Source organism: Artemia sp. Qi Xiang Cuo, chromosome 16 (genome assembly GCF_049724085.1).
Source record: "Artemia sp. Qi Xiang Cuo chromosome 16, ASM4972408v1, whole genome shotgun sequence".
NCBI lineage: Eukaryota > Metazoa > Arthropoda > Branchiopoda > Anostraca > Artemiidae > Artemia > Artemia sp. Qi Xiang Cuo.
This window is the reverse complement of record NC_142809.1, coordinates 4,111,848-4,128,716: the sequence shown is the minus strand read 5'-3', so window position 1 is coordinate 4,128,716 and position 16,869 is coordinate 4,111,848. Positions and strand designations below refer to the sequence as shown.

Here is a 16,869-nt window from a genome sequence, read left to right as displayed (position 1 = left end):
GGTCAGTTATTTGAAAAAAAAATATCTTATCTAAACGGGTAAGTATGAGATATTTATTCCTTGTAAGGCTTCAATCAATACAGGTGAAAAATCAGTTTTTCTGCAATATTAAAATAATCAGCACTTTTTATATTATGATTAGTATTATTATTTGAGAAAGATTTATCTTTCTAGTAGATGTTTGGCAAAGTAGATGTAGGTGTCTTTCTAGCAGATGTAGGTATATTTGACAAAGTTGATGTAATTATCTTTCTAGTAGATGTAGGTGTGTTTCAAAAATGACAGTAGATGTTTGACAAAGTAGATATAGGTATCTTTCTAGTAGATGTAGGTATGTTTTCAAAAACAGATGTAGGTATGTTTCAAAAATGGCAGTAGATGTTTGACAAAGTAGATGTAGGTGTCTTTCTAGTAGATGTAGTTATGTTTGACAAAGTAGATGTAATTATCTTTCTAGTAGATGTAGGTATGTTTTCAAAAATGACAGTAGATGTTTGACAAAGTAGATATAGGTATCTTTCTACTAGATGTAGGTATCTTTTCAAAAACAGATGTAGGTATGTTTCAAAAATGACAGTAGATGTTTGACAAAGTAGATGTAGGTGTCTTTCTAGTAGATGTAGGTACGTTTGACAAAGTAGATGTAATTATCTTTCTAGTAGATGTAGGTATGTTTCAAAAATGACAATAGATGTTTGACAAAGTAGATATAGGTATCTTTCTAGTAGATGTATGTATGGTTTCAAAAACAGATGTAGGTATGTTTCAAAAATGACAGTAGATGTTTGACAAAATAGATGTAGGTGTCTTTCTAGTAGATGTAGTTATGTTTGACAAAGTAGATGTAATTATCTTTCTAGTAGATGTAGGTATGTTTTCAAAAATGAATTAGATGTTTGACAAAGTAGATATAGGTATCTTTCTGGTAGATGTAGGTATGTTTTCGAAAACAGTTGTAGGTATGTTTCAAAAATGGCAGTATATGTTTGACAAAGTAGATGTAGGTGTCTTTCTAGTAGATGTAGGTATGTTTCAAAAATGTCAGTAGATGTTTGACAAAGCAGATGTAGGTATCTTTCTAGTAGATGTAAGTATGTTTGACAAAGTGGATGCAATTATCGTTCTAGTACATGTTGGTATGTTTTTAAAAATGACAGTAGATGTTTGACAAAGTAGATATAGCTATCTTTCTAGTAGATGTAGGTATGTTTCAAAAATGACAGTAGATGTTTGACAAAGTAGATGTAGGTATGTTTCTAGTAGATGTAGGTATGTTACAAAAATAGCAGATGTAGGTATCTTTCTAGTAGATATAGGTATGTTTGACAAAGTACATGTTTGTATTTCTAATCTGCCATTCTCAAATTCCTGAAATGTAAATTTCAGATGTAAATTTCTCCTCGATTTTTCTCTCAAGACGCCTAAAACTCAAATGTGCTGTTAGAACGGGCTGTGTTTTATTTATTTATTTTTTTTGCACCATTTTTCGTACTTTGCCGTAGCGGTGGCCATGATATGTTTAACTTACAAACATATATTTAAATTTGTATAATTGAATCAATTGAAGTTACATTTATTATGCTGTTTTATATAAAATAAATGATTATGCTGTTTTACGTTGTTTACCAGCTTGAAGATTCAAAGCAGTAAAATATATAAGTATTATAATTTAGCGCCACCGTGAAGATTGCTTTGAGTTGTTCCTCTTTTTTCTTCGCCGTCATCACCAACTATTAACTCTTTTATTAATTCTTTTATCAACTATAATTTGGCATTAGCCTCGCCTCTGCTTTGAGATAAATAAAAAAACTTGCACAAAATAAATTTTTCAAAAAAAGTAAAGAACTCCATTAAACCAAAAATGAACAAAAATGGAATCAAGTAATCTACCAAGCATACAACTACCATAAATCATTATCAATAAATAGATGAAACCTAAAACAAACAGAAATTAAAATAAGTCAAACTCAAAACGAGCAGAAATTAATCTGAGTAGGGTTCTAAACCCTATGCTTTCTGAAAGCCAGAATATAATTTGTAGTTTACTGGAAAAAAGTTCAAATGAATTTACTGAAATAAATGTGCATTGTCAGTATAATATACATATGCTGATATTTATTCCTTAAAATCTCAATTAATTTTTGTTTTCTTAAAGTTATAAGTGAAAACATTTAAAAGATTTTTTTTCGGTTGTACAAATTATATTCAGGCAACGAACCCCCTCTCACACCCACCTTTTCCCCAAACACATCCAATCAAAATTTTGAGATAGCCATTTTGTTCAACGTAGTTGAAAGATCCAGAAATTATGTATTTGAGGATAACAACCCTCCCCCCATAGCCCTCATGACAAAGGTCGTAAGTTATGACAAGGGCCAGAATATAATTTGTATTTTATTGAAAAAAAAATTCTTTTAAATGTTTCACTTATAACTTTAAGAAAACAAAAATTATTTAAGATTTTAAGGAATAAATATCGGCATATGTATATTAAAGTGACAATGCACTTTTTTCAGTAGATTCATTTGAATTTCTTCGGTAAAGTACAAATTATATTCTGACTGTTAGAAAGCAGAGGGTTTAGAACCCTACTCAGATTAATTTCTACTTGTGTTGAGTTTGACTTATTTTAATTTCTGTTTGTTTTGGGTTTCACTTATTTATTGATACTGATTTGTGGTAGTTGCATGTTTGGTAGATTATTTCATTCTATCTTTGTTAATTTTTGGCTTAACTGAGTTCTTTACTTTTTTTTTGAAAAACTTATTTTGTGCAAAAAAATTATTTTGATTCGATTGATTTCTTTTTAGTCTTTACCCGGCTCTTTTTCTGCTTAATTTACATTTTGTTGCTTGCTCGTAGTAATATTTGTTATTTTTAATCAACATAACTATTCATTTTAATTTCTTTTCGGGTAAATATTTCGCTGTTCATATTATTGACATACGAATAAAGCAAATATACCACTCGATGTCTTTTCTACGCTCTTTACAAATATAATAATCGATTCTCTTGCGGATTCAAATTTAAGCCCTTTTGAACCCTTTAAAATGACCAAAAATTTCTATTTTTGGGTGTAAAAAAGGCTTAAACCATGGATTTCAAACTTACTATTTGATTTAAATTACATTTTTTAAGTTACATAACGCACAAGCATTAATTTATCACTATTAAGTTGGATAGAATATTCAATACAATTACTCCATTTTGCATCCGCCATGTTTCTTCTTTCGGCTTTGATATTTTTCGACATATAGGAGAAACGGCAGTTTTTAAGCGGCCTAATAGAACAAGAAGAAAACATGACGAATTTGTTTTGAACTTTTTTTTAATCAACTTAATCTTGACAAATCAATGTTTGTGAATTATACAACTTTTACAAAACAGATTTATAATGAAATAGTAAGTTTAAAAAAAATGTTATAACCCATTTTTATATCCAAAAATATAGAATGAAATTGTTATATTCAAGGGTCCTAGACTCTGTACTTTTCTTGAAAACTTTTTGTGGAAAAAATGAGTAAGGACATTAGATCAAAATTTGTTAAAAAAAAATTGTTTTCTTTTCTTTTTTTGTTAATATGTACTCTAATCTTGCCCTAACTTTCACATTTATTTTTTGTTTTCTTTTCAGGAGCTATGCTTGAAGCATATTTCAGATTGACCCACTCAACGTACGTCTGGATAGTCGTTAAACCTCAGTTTTGTTCGTCATTTTTGTTTAAAATACTACCGTCTGGTCTTTGTTTCACTTTGTTAGCTTTCGCATACTTTTGTTAAATATCATTCAAGGAAGAAGGGTATTCAAGGAACAGAAAAACATATGTAATAACTATTTTAAGGCTTTTTTCAATTATTATTCTTTCATTTAGTATTTTTTTTCTCGATATTTTCGATGTGTTTTGAATCATTAGGAAACTTCCTTTTTTATTAATATTCATGATGTTTTAATTAATATATAGTAATCGTTATTTGATGTGGTTCGTATTAATAATATGGAAAGATTGGCGGTGTAAAGGTGATTGGCGGCGAAGCTATGGTGTAAAGATTGGCGAAGAATGGTACTTGTCTCGATCATAATATCCTATCCGTATGGGAAGAAATTTGTTTCTTTTTGTGTGCTATAATTTCTCAGTAACGGTTTTAGGCCTCATAAACTGGGAGGGGGGGGGGCAAGGTATACAAAAATATTTTTTTGTCAATTAAGAACCTTAGTAGGAGCATAAAAATATAAAATAAAAGGAATTTAACGTCAGTAATTTCTTAGACCACACTGATTTTTCCATTTACAAATTTAAGAGGGAAAAAGGGTATGATTTAAATAAAATAGTGGAACAAAACAAAAGAAATACAACAAACCTTTAAAAATCCGGTCAACAAAAACTGAGCTGGCTAATTAATTATTACTTTTTAAAAGAAAGGAAAACAATTATTGCACAATAGCCGAGGACAAACTCTCAACCGATTTTCAATATTTCCTTCAGTTTGATCTAAAGCTTTGGAAATATAATCAGTTCCTATTTCACTAGGTCCAAAAAATCCAAATAGTGGCGTTTTAGGGAAATATTTCCTGAACATTTTTGTTTCAAAGTCCTCTCTGTCAAATATGCAATAGTCTCTTTAAACACAAGCAAACCTAGAACAAATGGATTTCTTCAAGTAGTCTTGCATCTTTTAACTCTAGGGCCCATGGGCGCACATAAGGGGGAAGGTGCGCCCCCCCCCCCCCGGCTGAATGATGTTGCCTTATTTTTATATTTTTGTTCTGAGATTTCTATTATATAGCATTAAGTACCAATTAGACGAGGTTCCCCCCCCCCCTGGAATTAAGCTTATGGGTGCCCATGCTAAGACCACATCAGAAGGTGTTGGAATGACTTGTGCATTGAAAGCATTCCTCCCTAGATGACTTATAGATAAGGGTTCTTCAAACCCATAGTTTTATAGAGTGCGCAAAATCCTCACCAAAAGATTATTCTTTTTAAATTGGGAGGTCCTTGAATAATTAGTAGTCCTAGAAAGAAAATTTCTCAGGATCCTTGGAGCAGGCTTCAGAGCCTCAATATTTATATATGTTCTGTCTATAGGACAAGTCTTGTTTCTAGTTAACCACTCAGTAATGCAGCTATTACAAAACGCATGTGCACAAGTTGAAGCCTGAATAGGATCTTCTAAAACAAATGAACAGATAGGACGAAGTAGATTAACGTCTCCACAAAATTTTGCTATATCTATTCTTATGTGTTTTTTTCTCAATCCAGTAGAGATTAATTTGGATTAATTTATATTGTTTAAACTCCAAATTCTATCATTTTCTTTAATCCTTTTTTTTTCAATATTTCGACTCCGCGTCCCTGAGCCTTTATCAACGGGGAAAATATTCTTTTTGGAACGCAACATATAAAGAAAATGACAGACGTACACAAACAAAAAACAAACAGATAAAGCTCACATATTAGTAACCTCATAAATATTGCAAACACTGTAAAAGCGTGAATAATCACACAGAGATCACAAAAGATTGTGATTGTGATATGCCAGACATTCTCCTCTATAAATTCAGATTGGCAATGAGATCTAGCAAAAATGAAATACTGTATTCATTTGAAAGAATTTACATAAAACTCCAGGTCATCACCCTTTATTAATTTTTTTTTTAAGATCATTTGGACAATATAGGCAAACTTAGGCTATATGTGGCAACAAGTCAAAGAAACTTATGCATTGTAAATAAAAGGAATTTTTTTTTATTTTCTAACTTAGCTGCGGTCCGTTGAATCTTTCCAGGGTTGACCTCATCCCGACTTTCACTCACAGGGTTGACTCTTGTTTGGGAACTATTATGTTACACATTACACTTTGAAATTTTGGTCTGCCCCCCTAATCAAATTATTGCAAATTCGATTTGTCTATATTCCCCTTCATCTCTGTTAATACTAATACCCCCATAGATAATTTTTTTAGTTTGTGTAATTTTTCGTAAACTTCGCAAAAATCCAATAGACGTGTTCATTCGTTTGATCAAAAAATATACTATGGCGTCAAAGGTCAAATAAATGTTGTGCTTAAGCTGATTTAAAAGTTTTTGGTTTTATATTGTATTTAAAGAGCAATCAATGGTATTTTTATGTTTTTGTAATCTTTATTTGTAAAATTTTCTAAATTTTGCTGTGTTCTTTCCATATAAAATTTACCGAAAGAATAAGGAATTTTGTATACCCTACTTTGTATATTTTTCGGAATCTTATCTTTTCCGTTATTCAGTGAAGGGCCTATAGTTAGTAGGGATTTTAAATCTGTTTTTATATTATTTTTTTTTTTTTTTTTTTTTTACCCTTGTGACAGAATTGGAATATACAGCAAAGTTGTATAATTGGTTTTATAATTTGGCTCATTTTGTTCTATTATTTCCGGTTCCATTAACTTTTTTTTTCTTATTTTCTATTATTTGAAAAATCATTTTATCGGGATATCTATGTGATTGTTCAGGCTTTTACAGTGTTTGTAGTATTTTGGAGGTTATTAAGATGTGAGTTTAATTTATTTGTTTTGTTGTTGTTTTTTTTTGTGTGTGTATTTGTCTGTTTCTTTATATGTTGCGTTTGATTTAATCTAAAAAAAAAATCCCCCTTGATAAAGACTCTTCGATGGGGGGTCGAAATAATATAAAAAAAAAATTGTTTAAGTAAATTGAATTTGAAGTTTATACAATCTGAATTTATCCAAATTAATCACTACTGTATTGAGAAAGAAGTACTTAGGAATAATAAGATTTTGTGGAGAAGTTGTCCCCTTTGTCCTATCCACTCTTTTGTTTTAGAAGATCCTATCCAGGTTCCAACTTGTGCATATGCGTTTTGCAATAGCTGCATTACTTAGTGATTAACTAGAAACAAGACTTGCCTTATAGACAGAACATACATAGATATTGAGGCTCTGGGGCCTGCTCCAACGATCCTGAGAAATATTCTTTCAAGGACCGCTATTTATTCAAGGACCTCCCAACTTATGAAGAAAAATCTTTCGATGATGATTGTGCAGTGTTCTATAATGTGAGGGGTTTGAAGAATCCTTATCTGTAATTCCTCTAGAAAGGAATGCTTTCAATGCAAAAGTCATTCCAAAACCGAATGGTGTGTTCTTAGAATTAAAAGCTACAAAACTACTTGAACACGAATCTATATGTTTCTTGCTTGCTTGTGTGTGAAGAGCCTATTGCATGTTTAACAGAGAGGATTTTGAATCACAAATGTTCAGGAAATATTTACCTCAAACACCACTATTATGATTTTTTGGACCTAGTGAAATAGCAACTGACTGCATTCCCTAAATTTCAGATTCAGATGAAAAAAATACTGAGAATCAGTTAAGATTTTGTCCACGGCTACTGTGTAATACTTGTTTTCCTTTCTGTTAAAAATATAATAATTAATTAGCTAGATCTGTTTTTGGTGCCAGGATTTTTATTATTTAAAGATTGTTGTATTTCTTTTTTGTTCCACTGTTTTATTTAATTATACTCGTTTTTTCCTCTCTTAAATTTGTATTTAATTCTGGATGTCAGAAAAACTGGGGTCAGATGCACTCTAATAAATAGAAAAAATGTCTTGATTTTTTCCTGTGAATTATTTAAGATTGTTTTTAGATTTGACAAACTTGACATTCGGTTTTTCCAAAGTTAAGGAAAAGGATATGAAATCGGAAATAGTGTACTGCAGGAAAAACCTCTTGAATAAGAAGAAGCATGGGCTGTACCAATAAACACCCTGTTCTTTTCCGCTTCAATTACTCATAAGTTTAGCAAGATATAAATTTAGTATTAGCCCATAGATGATAGATTCCACGTTTGTGATTATGTTACAAGAAGGGCTATGTTCCGGAAGGGCATTATCATTACTGATTATTTTAGTATTACCTGCATATTGAAATGGGATGTTCGAATAAATCTAGCCCTATATCTTATTTGCAATTGTTCATAACCCCCCAACCATTAAGTGATCTGAAGCCAATCACGTTGTTTAATTACCCAAAGCGCGTTTCCCAGAATAATTTTACAATCGGAGTCCGTTGGTTTCCGATCATCAGGGCGGGTATGTGTTTTTTTCTTATGCCTGAAGGCAAGCAAGTATTATGTGGAGGATAAAGAGGTTGCTTCAAACCAGTAGTTTTCATTAGAAGGTGACGTAGCTGTACCCTTTAATATATATATATTCATATGTGTTGTAATTATATCCTATCTTGTTTAGCAAGTGGGGATTGAGGGAAAATTTTGTGGATCAGTTCTTTTTGGAGGAGATAAAGTGACTTATAGTTTTGCATTTTGGGGAAGGATGCAAACTTTCTTTTTCTCCGGCCCTCACAAGAAATAAAGGCTGCATTTTCTTTTTTTAAGACCTGTCATCCGAGGAGCATTTTGGCTTGTTTGTGTCTAATAAATAAAAAGGGCTGACGTTTTTTGGCCTAGTAAGTTTATTTAGAAATAGTGTGAAGTTTCAAGGCTATCTGCTCTGGAAAGTAGATGCATTTGATACAAACTAAAGAAACTAATAGAACATTATTTAAAACAAAAAAGATATTTTATATTAATATCTGAAATAAGTAAAATGGATAAAAAAAAAAGAGAAAATACATCCATATATTTGGAAACACCACCAGACAGTTAGCTATCCTTTTTAAAGTGGTGTATTGATAGTTCTATGCTTGAATAATATAAGATTAGCTAACTCAGCTACTACTGCTGACACTTTATAATTTAAGCAGTTTATAGGGGAAAGAATTTTGGCCAACTTTCATTTTGGTTTCCCTGGATTAACTTTGTAATGATGGGCCCTTGTCGGGTCATTGCCTTAAATTGCAGCTTGGAATAAGCTCAAAGTACCAAGAAGATCAAATCTTAAACATTTTTTATTTCCTGGACGATTTTAGGTCTATTCACACCAGAAAACTACGATTTTCTAAGATTTTTCTTTTGGTTGTTTCAAAGTTATGAAGCTGTTGTTGCCGAAGATTGTACTGTTCGCCCAACCATCTATGGCTAAGCGGAAAGCAAGTCGTCCGTGGTTGGGGTGGGAGGATCTCAAACAAAGATTCAAAGGAAATGGGAACTTCCTGGAAGGTTGTAAAGAGGGAAGTCTTGAATAGATTGGGATGGAGGAGGAGCGCGCGTAGCTGTGTTGGCCTCAGGTGGCTTGGTGCTGCGGTGAGTTGGTAGTAGTAGTGGTAGGACAGTTATACCATTTTTCGTCCGTGTCGCCTCGTTTAACATTGAAAATCAGTTGCCAAAATTAATTAGTTAAACTTGACAACAATTTTCGCTCATAAAAAAACATTGACAGACTTTCGAATCCCTAAGACAAATTTCCAAATTTTTTAAACTTTAGTTATTGCTGATTTTCATCCACGGGTTTTTATCTTAAATTCAGCACTCTCTTCTACCAGAAAACTGAACTGTACTTGGAGATTGTTTCATAAAAATTGAGTTTATTGTAATCTTTCAACCTATACACGGTTGTCTAAGTTTTTGCTTCACCAGTTCCACACCATCATATTTTTTTTCACAGTTCTTGGTGCTTTTAAGATTTTCATCCCTGTAATATCTCCACTTCATTATATTCTATTTGACGACTCAGGTATCTCCAAGTCATACAAAAGCTCTCGGTGTTAGTACTTTTGGTATAAATGCATGAGCAGGCCTCCACATAAGGAGACATGCTAAGAAACAATTATTACTTCATAATATGCAAAATAACCCTATTTAACATATTTTGCAGTGGGAGAACCTTTATCTTTACTTTTTTCACTGTTATACAATTTTTTTAACAAAATTATGAAAAATAAATACAGATTTTACTGTATTTATCCGTTTTCAAATTGTTTATATATGAAAGTTAAACACCATCACTGTCACCTAACAATAAGTTATTAATAGGAAAATACTGATAAGTTATGTTAGATTAGCTAGATGGCTTTTGCGTTTCTGATTATAAGCGATTTTCAAAACTTGGGGAATATACATAAATATTGAAAAATGTGATAGAAGAAATAAGTGAAGATCAAAGTTTTCCCATTGTAAAATATGTAACTAGGATTATTTTGCATGTTATTAATTAAAAAATTGTTTTCCTAACATGTTTCCTTATATGGACTGCTCATACATTTACTCCCTACTTTTGATGAATTTTTTACTTGGAGGCTACTGTTGATTCAGCAGAAACTGTATCTTTTGAGAGCTAATTTCATAAATTACTCTTTATCAATCCCCGTGATAGTTCGCACCAGCAAAACCGAGGGAAAGCATTTGTTGCCTGGAGATTCGGGAATGAAAGTTGTTATGAAGGGAAACTCATGGTAAATACAAAACAGTTTTTTATTTTTCCCGAGGTTTTGTTACAGAAATAGTAGCAAATAGGTAATTTATCGCTTTTCCGGCAAAGTTTCTTTAATATGTTGAAAGAAGCTGTGAAACCAAATAACAGTCATCCGAATAAATCAAAACTTATCACAATGATTTTTTAAAACGGAATTCGGGGTAGAATACCTACCTCACAGACATAGCGCTTTCAAGCTTTAAACTGCCATATTTATCAAAAAGAAATTTATGTCAGTTTATTAACTACAAGATTTCTTTCTAGGTTAACGCTTATGTTGAACGTCATTTAGGCTGACTTCACAGTTTGAGATATTTTCTTAGTATAGGCCTATTGGAATATCTTTGACAAAAAGATTTCTGAGGATACTAATTAGCTCCTTATATTTACTACATGATGGCTCTACTAAAGCAAATTGTCTTCTTAGACACTCTGTATTTTAGGAATTCAAAATAATTTGGCAAGAATGCTGTACTTTTCGGGGGGTTAAAGTCATGGTAAATAGTGGGCCATATAACTTAAGCTAGTATGAAAGTGAAAACATCATTTGATGCCTTTTTTATTCTCTTTCGTAATTCATATAAAATAACTTTGGGGCCCCTTTAAGGGCTCAAGATGAAATTAGCCCCAGAAGCGACTACTGGATTATGTAAGAGCATAAAAAAAAGGCATCAAGTGATGTTTTCACTTTCATCCTAGCTAAATTATTGCGCCACCTAGAAATTTACCATTTATTCTTCACGTTCACATATATACGCTCTAGAAACGCTGAAAACGCCACGTTTATCGCGGCACCAAGTCGAGATTTATCGCACTTATTCTTAATATTATACCTATTATTAGATGTCTCTTAACAGCGCATTTTTCAAACTTATCCTGCATAGATAATCTTTTTCCTAAGTTAGTCTTAAAATGAAAACAGTCTTAATTACTGGTTCATCACGTGGTATTGGCTTAGGCCTTGTGAAAGAATATGTAAAAAATGGCTATAAGGTGAACTAAAATAATTATGATAATTTGCGTAACAAGTAGGCTAGCCTAGGTAGTTCTGGTAGACCCAAGAAAATGGCTAGCCTTAGGCTAAGCTAATTAGTTTGAGATTCATTGGACCTAAAGGTTAAATTGGGGTAAATATTTACCAAATCATATTATTGAGTTACAAATAAAGTGAATATACCACTCTGTCTTTTTTAGGCTAGGCTATGCTCTTTACAAATGTAATATAGCCTAATCATTTTTGTCAGAAATGAATTTTACCCCCACCCATATTTATACAATTCAGGGTATAAATTTGCACATTAGGGAGGTGGGGGTAAATTTTATTTCTGATGTAAATGAGAGGTAAGTTTAAACTTTACAACCACCCCCCCCCCTCTAATGTGCAAATATATTCCCATAATTGGTATATATAGGGATGGGGTAAAATTCATTTATGACAAAAACGATTATTATATTTGGAAAGAGCATAAACAAAGGTATTGAGTAGTATGTTTACTTTATTTGTAAGTCAATAATATGAACTGCAAAAAAATTACCAAATATTTAAACTTTTGTTTTTTGGGGCTTAGGGGGGGAAAAAAGGTACCTAGGTTAGGTTCCATATTTAATATATACTCTGCTTTACCCCCCCCCCCCCCCCATCCCCTTAATGTGTAAATATATAGCCCAAATTTGTTTCTGAACTATTAGGCTATATATTCATCCTAGGCCTATTTTATTTCATTAGCAATAACCAAACTTGACTTCTTTTGTGGGTATCATATAAAGCATAAGTACCAACAGTTCTTATGTCATAATATGCAAAATAGTGCTAGTTAAGACATTTTTTGAGAAGAGGACCTTTATTATCATTTCTTTCCTTGTATTTTTCAGTTTTTCTATCACATTTTGGTATAAATGTATGACCAGGCCAGGTCTTACAGAGACATGTTAAGAAAATGATTCTTACTTCATAATATTCAAAATTATCTTAGTTAATATATTTTTCAGGGGGAGCTCCTTTATCCTTGATATTTTCCTTGTTTTTCTAGTTTTTCAATTGTATTTTTTGTTTTTATGCCTATTCTCCAAGTCTTGAAAATTGTTTATAAAACAAACACCCAAGAGCCATCTAGCTAATCTAACTTAACTTAACCTAAACTTATGAATATTTGCCACTTGTATCTTTTTGAAAAAGGGCTCATTCAATTTGAAATTCAAAGGGCTAGTTCCCTTTTTAATAGTTGAAAGTGATTTGAGGGCAACTAACCCCCCTCTCATGCCCACCTTTTCCCCAGACGCCCCCCCACAACCCTCAGTGCAAGGATTATAAGTTATGCTCTGGGGGCATATAAGATTTTTATTGAAATCTTTGTCATAGAAACTTGAAAAAGGGCTCATTTGATTTGAAATTCAAAGGGCTAGTACCCTTTTCAATAGTCAAAAGTGATTTGAGGGCAACTACCCCCCCCCCCTCTCACACCCACCTTTTCTCCAAACACATCCAATCAAAATTTTTAGATAAACATTTTATTCAACGTAGTTGAAAGTTTTGGAAATTAGGTCTTTAAGGATGACAATCCTTCCCCCCACAGCCCTCAGGACAAGGGTCATAAGTTATGCCCTGGGGACATATAAAGTTTTTATTGAAAGTGTTGTCATAGAAACTTCAAAAGGGCTCATTGAATTGGAAATTGAAAGGGTTAGTGCCTTTTTTTAATAGTGGAAAGTGATTGGATTGTGACTAACGCCCCTCTCACATCCACCATTTTCCCAAACGCATCCAATCAAAATTTTGAGATATTCATGTTGTTCAACATAGTTGAAAGTTCTGGAAATTTTGGACAAGTTCTGGAAAGTTCTGGACTATTTGAAAAGGGATACATGCAGTGAAATCTGTTTATTTTTCACAATTTTCCCCTAGAAAATATGTTAACTAGAATAGTTTTGCATATTATGAAGTAAAAATTGTTTTCTTAACATGTCTCCTGATGACCTGGCTGGTCATACATCTATACCCATATTTCTAAATATTTGTCTAATCTCTAAGTCTTGAAACCATTTATAAGCAAAATAGCTGGAATCCTTTGTGCTATGAAAGTGAAACCTTGCAAAACAGATGTTCTGCTTAAATGAATAACAAAAAACTGTTTTCAACTTCAGAACTTTGCTCAATCCCAATTTATGAGGTTCCAAAAATCTGCCAAAACTTTTTCTACATTTAGATAAAAACCAATTGATATGACTTAAAATTCTAATCAAATAACAGGCATTGTATATTCAAAACTCAAACCAGAGAAAAAGAAACTGATAACTGAAAACTAAGATAAAATGTTGTTTTGTCAAAATTTCAATTGGTATAGACCTGTCAAGTAGGTAAATTTCTAAGACTTAGAAATCAGAAGGGGGTTAACATGGAAGCTTGGCAATACATTCCCAGAGTATGTTTTTGGCCCTGGATTCATTACTGAAAGTTTCATTTTCATAACCTAACCCCTTTCCAAGATAGCAAAAAATACCTAAACTAGAATCTTACCCCTTAATTAATTTACCTAATAAGCTTAATAAATATTTAGCACACTTACATCATTCCTAAAACCCCACAGCTTCACTTTACCCCCCCCCCCCCCAATGGGAAAAAATATAACCCAATAATATGAATCTATTATTTGTGCTATATTTCAGAATAGCACAGAATAATTCCTTCTGATTGATTAGCATTTGTGGTAACATCTAGAATTATGCTCTTCTGAAGGTAACTATAATAACAAAAAGGTAGTATCATTCCTAGGCCTAACATATCCTCTTCCAAATATAATGTTTGCTACTCTGATGATACATGCCATCCCACTCCTAATAGTCCCATATATAGCCCTAACCAGCAGTATATTTAGGGGGGATCAGGGAGCCCCCTTCCTGACAAAAAATCCCAAAGATTTTGTTTAAGAGTTTAATTTCTTCTCTCAGCAGTCCCCTTGATTTTTTGTTGTATACTTTGATGATTGGAAGTGCTACACTTTTTTTTGCTTTTATATCATGGTTGCAGCAGTAGCTGCAAACATCAAACCAGAGCCCATTGTAACCAAAAGTTAAAAACTGCATTTTGAAAAATACTGCCTAATTTGAAGAAATTGCCATCTGACACTGATTCAGGAATAGTAACCATTATTTTGGTTCATCATAAAAGTAAAAGTAAACAGAAATTTATGGTTATTTTGAAAAAAAACCTGAAACCCCTCAGAAATGGTGTCTGATCAAAATGAAAAATTGACCATTGCAATCAGCATGGTCAAAAACCTTGTTCAAGGGAATTACAGTTACCCACCTTGAACAACAAGGAAAATCACTTTTTTGCATGGGTAGCACTGATCTGTCTCCCATTTTGTTTTCCAGGGCTAACAGGTTACCAGAACATCATAGAGGTATGCTTAATGGCTAACTTAAAAACAAATTCTCATATCTAAATGCTTATAATAGATTCCACCATCTGCAAGTGAAAAATGATACTTTTTGTGCCATTTCTCAGGGAATGAGGCTACCAGAACATTGTAGACAGATGTGTAATATCATAGGCAGCATGCCAGTGCTGCCTAAGTAAAGAACAATGTGGGCACAATGTGTTTTGTTTTTGTTTTTTTCTCCATACCCAGCACTTCATATCAAAGGAGTTGTCATAGAAACTTCAAAAAAGGCTCATTTGATTGGAAATTGGAATGGCTCGTGCCCATTGTAATAGTTGAAAGTGATTGCAGGGCAACTAGCCCCCCCCCCCCCCCCCTTCAAGCCCATAATTCCCCCAAACACATCCAATCAAAATTCTGAGATAGTCATTTTGTTCAGCATAGTTGATTTCCAGATAGAAAATATATTTTTGAGGAGGACACTCCCCCACAACCCTCAGGGCAAGGGTTTTAAGTTATGCCCTGGGGGTATATAAGGTTTTTATAGAAGGCGTTGTCGTAGAAACTTCAAAACAGGCTAATTCGATTGGAAATTCAAAGGGCTAGTACCCTTTTTAATAGTCAAATTTGATTGGTGTGCAACTAGCCCCCCCCCCATGCCCCTCATTCCCCCTCTCACCTCCAATCTAAATTTTGAGATAGCTATTTTGTCACGCGTAGTTGATTTCCAGATAGAAAATATGTTTTTGAGGAGGACACTCCCCAACAACCCTCAGGGCAAGGGTTTTAAGTTATGCCCTGGGGGCATATAAGGTTTTTATAGAAGGCATTGTTGTAGAAACTTCAAGAAATGCTCATTTGATTGGAAATTGAAAAAGAGCTAGTGCCCTTTTTAATAGTTGAAAGTGATTGGAGGGCAACTAGCCCCCCCCCATGCCTATCATTTCCCCAAACACATCCAATCAAAATTTTGAGATAGCCATTTTGTTCAGCATAGTTGATTTCCAGATAGAAAATATGTTTTTAAGGAGGACACTCCCCAACAACCCTCAGGGCAAGGGTTTTAAGCTATGCCCTGGGGGCATATAAGATTTTAAAGAAGGCGTTGTCGTAGAAACTTCAAAAAAAGCTCATTTGATTGGAAGTTCAAAGGGCTAGTGCCCTTTTTGATAGTTGAAAGTGATTTGAGGGCAACTAACCCCCCTAACATAAACCAGAGACAGCACACACAGAGAGAACACACACATAGAGACAACACACACACAGAGACAACAAACCCACAGAGAGAACACACAAACAGAGAGAACACACACACAGACACGACGAACATCCAGAGAGAACACACACACAGAGACCCAACACACAGGGAGCTGACACACACAGAGACGACAAACACACATGGAGACAACACACACACAGAGACAACAAACACACAGATACGACACACACATAGAGATAATACACATAGATACACATAGAGATAAGGTTTTTACTGAAATCTGTGTTGTAGAAACTTGAAAAAGGGCCCATTTGATTTGAAATTCAAAGGGCTAGTACCCTTTTTAATAGTCGAAAGTGATTTGAGGGCAACTAATGCCCTCAAAAAGGTGGCTCATGCCCACCTTTCCCCAGACACTTCCCTGCAACCCTCAGTGCAAGGATTATAAGTTATGCTCTGGGGGCATATAAGATTTTTATTGAAATCTTTGCTGTAGAAACTTGAAAAAGGGCTCATTCGATTTGAAATTCAAAGGGCTAGTACCCTTTTAATAGTCAAAAGTGATTTGAGGGCAACTACCTCCCCCCCTCTCACACCCACCTTTTCTCCAAACACATCCAATCAAAATTTTTAGATAACCATTTTATTCAACGTAGTTGAAAGTTTTGGAAATTAGGTATTTAAGGCTGAAAACCCCTCCCCCCGCAGCCCTCAAGGCATAGGGTGTAAGTTATGCCCTGGGGGCAAATAAAGTTTTTATTGAAAGTGTTGTCATAGAAACTTCAAAAGGGCTCATTGAATTGGAAATTGAAAGGGTTAGTGTCTTTTTTAATAGTCAAAAGTGATTGGATTGCGACTAATGCCCCTCTCACATCCACCATTTTCCAAAACACATCCAATCAAA

At 33.4% G+C, this 16,869-nt stretch overlaps 2 protein-coding genes across 8 annotated transcripts in view; both read left to right on the top strand.

Moving 5' to 3' along the window:
* Nucleotides 1-7,439, top strand: part of LOC148942490 (isocitrate dehydrogenase [NAD] subunit gamma, mitochondrial-like) — a 60,473-nt gene extending 53,034 nt beyond the window's left edge. The window contains exon 9 of the mRNA XM_089102700.1: nt 3,635-7,439. Coding sequence (XP_088958826.1) covers nt 3,635-3,647 — 13 coding nt within the window. The 3' untranslated portion in view covers nt 3,648-7,439. The remainder of the gene's footprint in view (nt 1-3,634) is intronic.
* Nucleotides 7,440-11,211: 3,772 nt separating this feature from the next.
* The window catches only part of LOC148942489 (uncharacterized), a 58,787-nt gene continuing 53,129 nt past the window's right edge, over nt 11,212-16,869 (top strand). For all 7 annotated transcript variants that reach the window (XM_089102477.1, XM_089102473.1, XM_089102472.1 and 4 more), the window contains exon 1: nt 11,212-11,360. In XM_089102477.1, the coding sequence (XP_088958603.1) occupies nt 11,280-11,360 (81 nt within the window). In that variant the 5' untranslated portion in view covers nt 11,212-11,279. The remainder of the gene's footprint in view (nt 11,361-16,869) is intronic.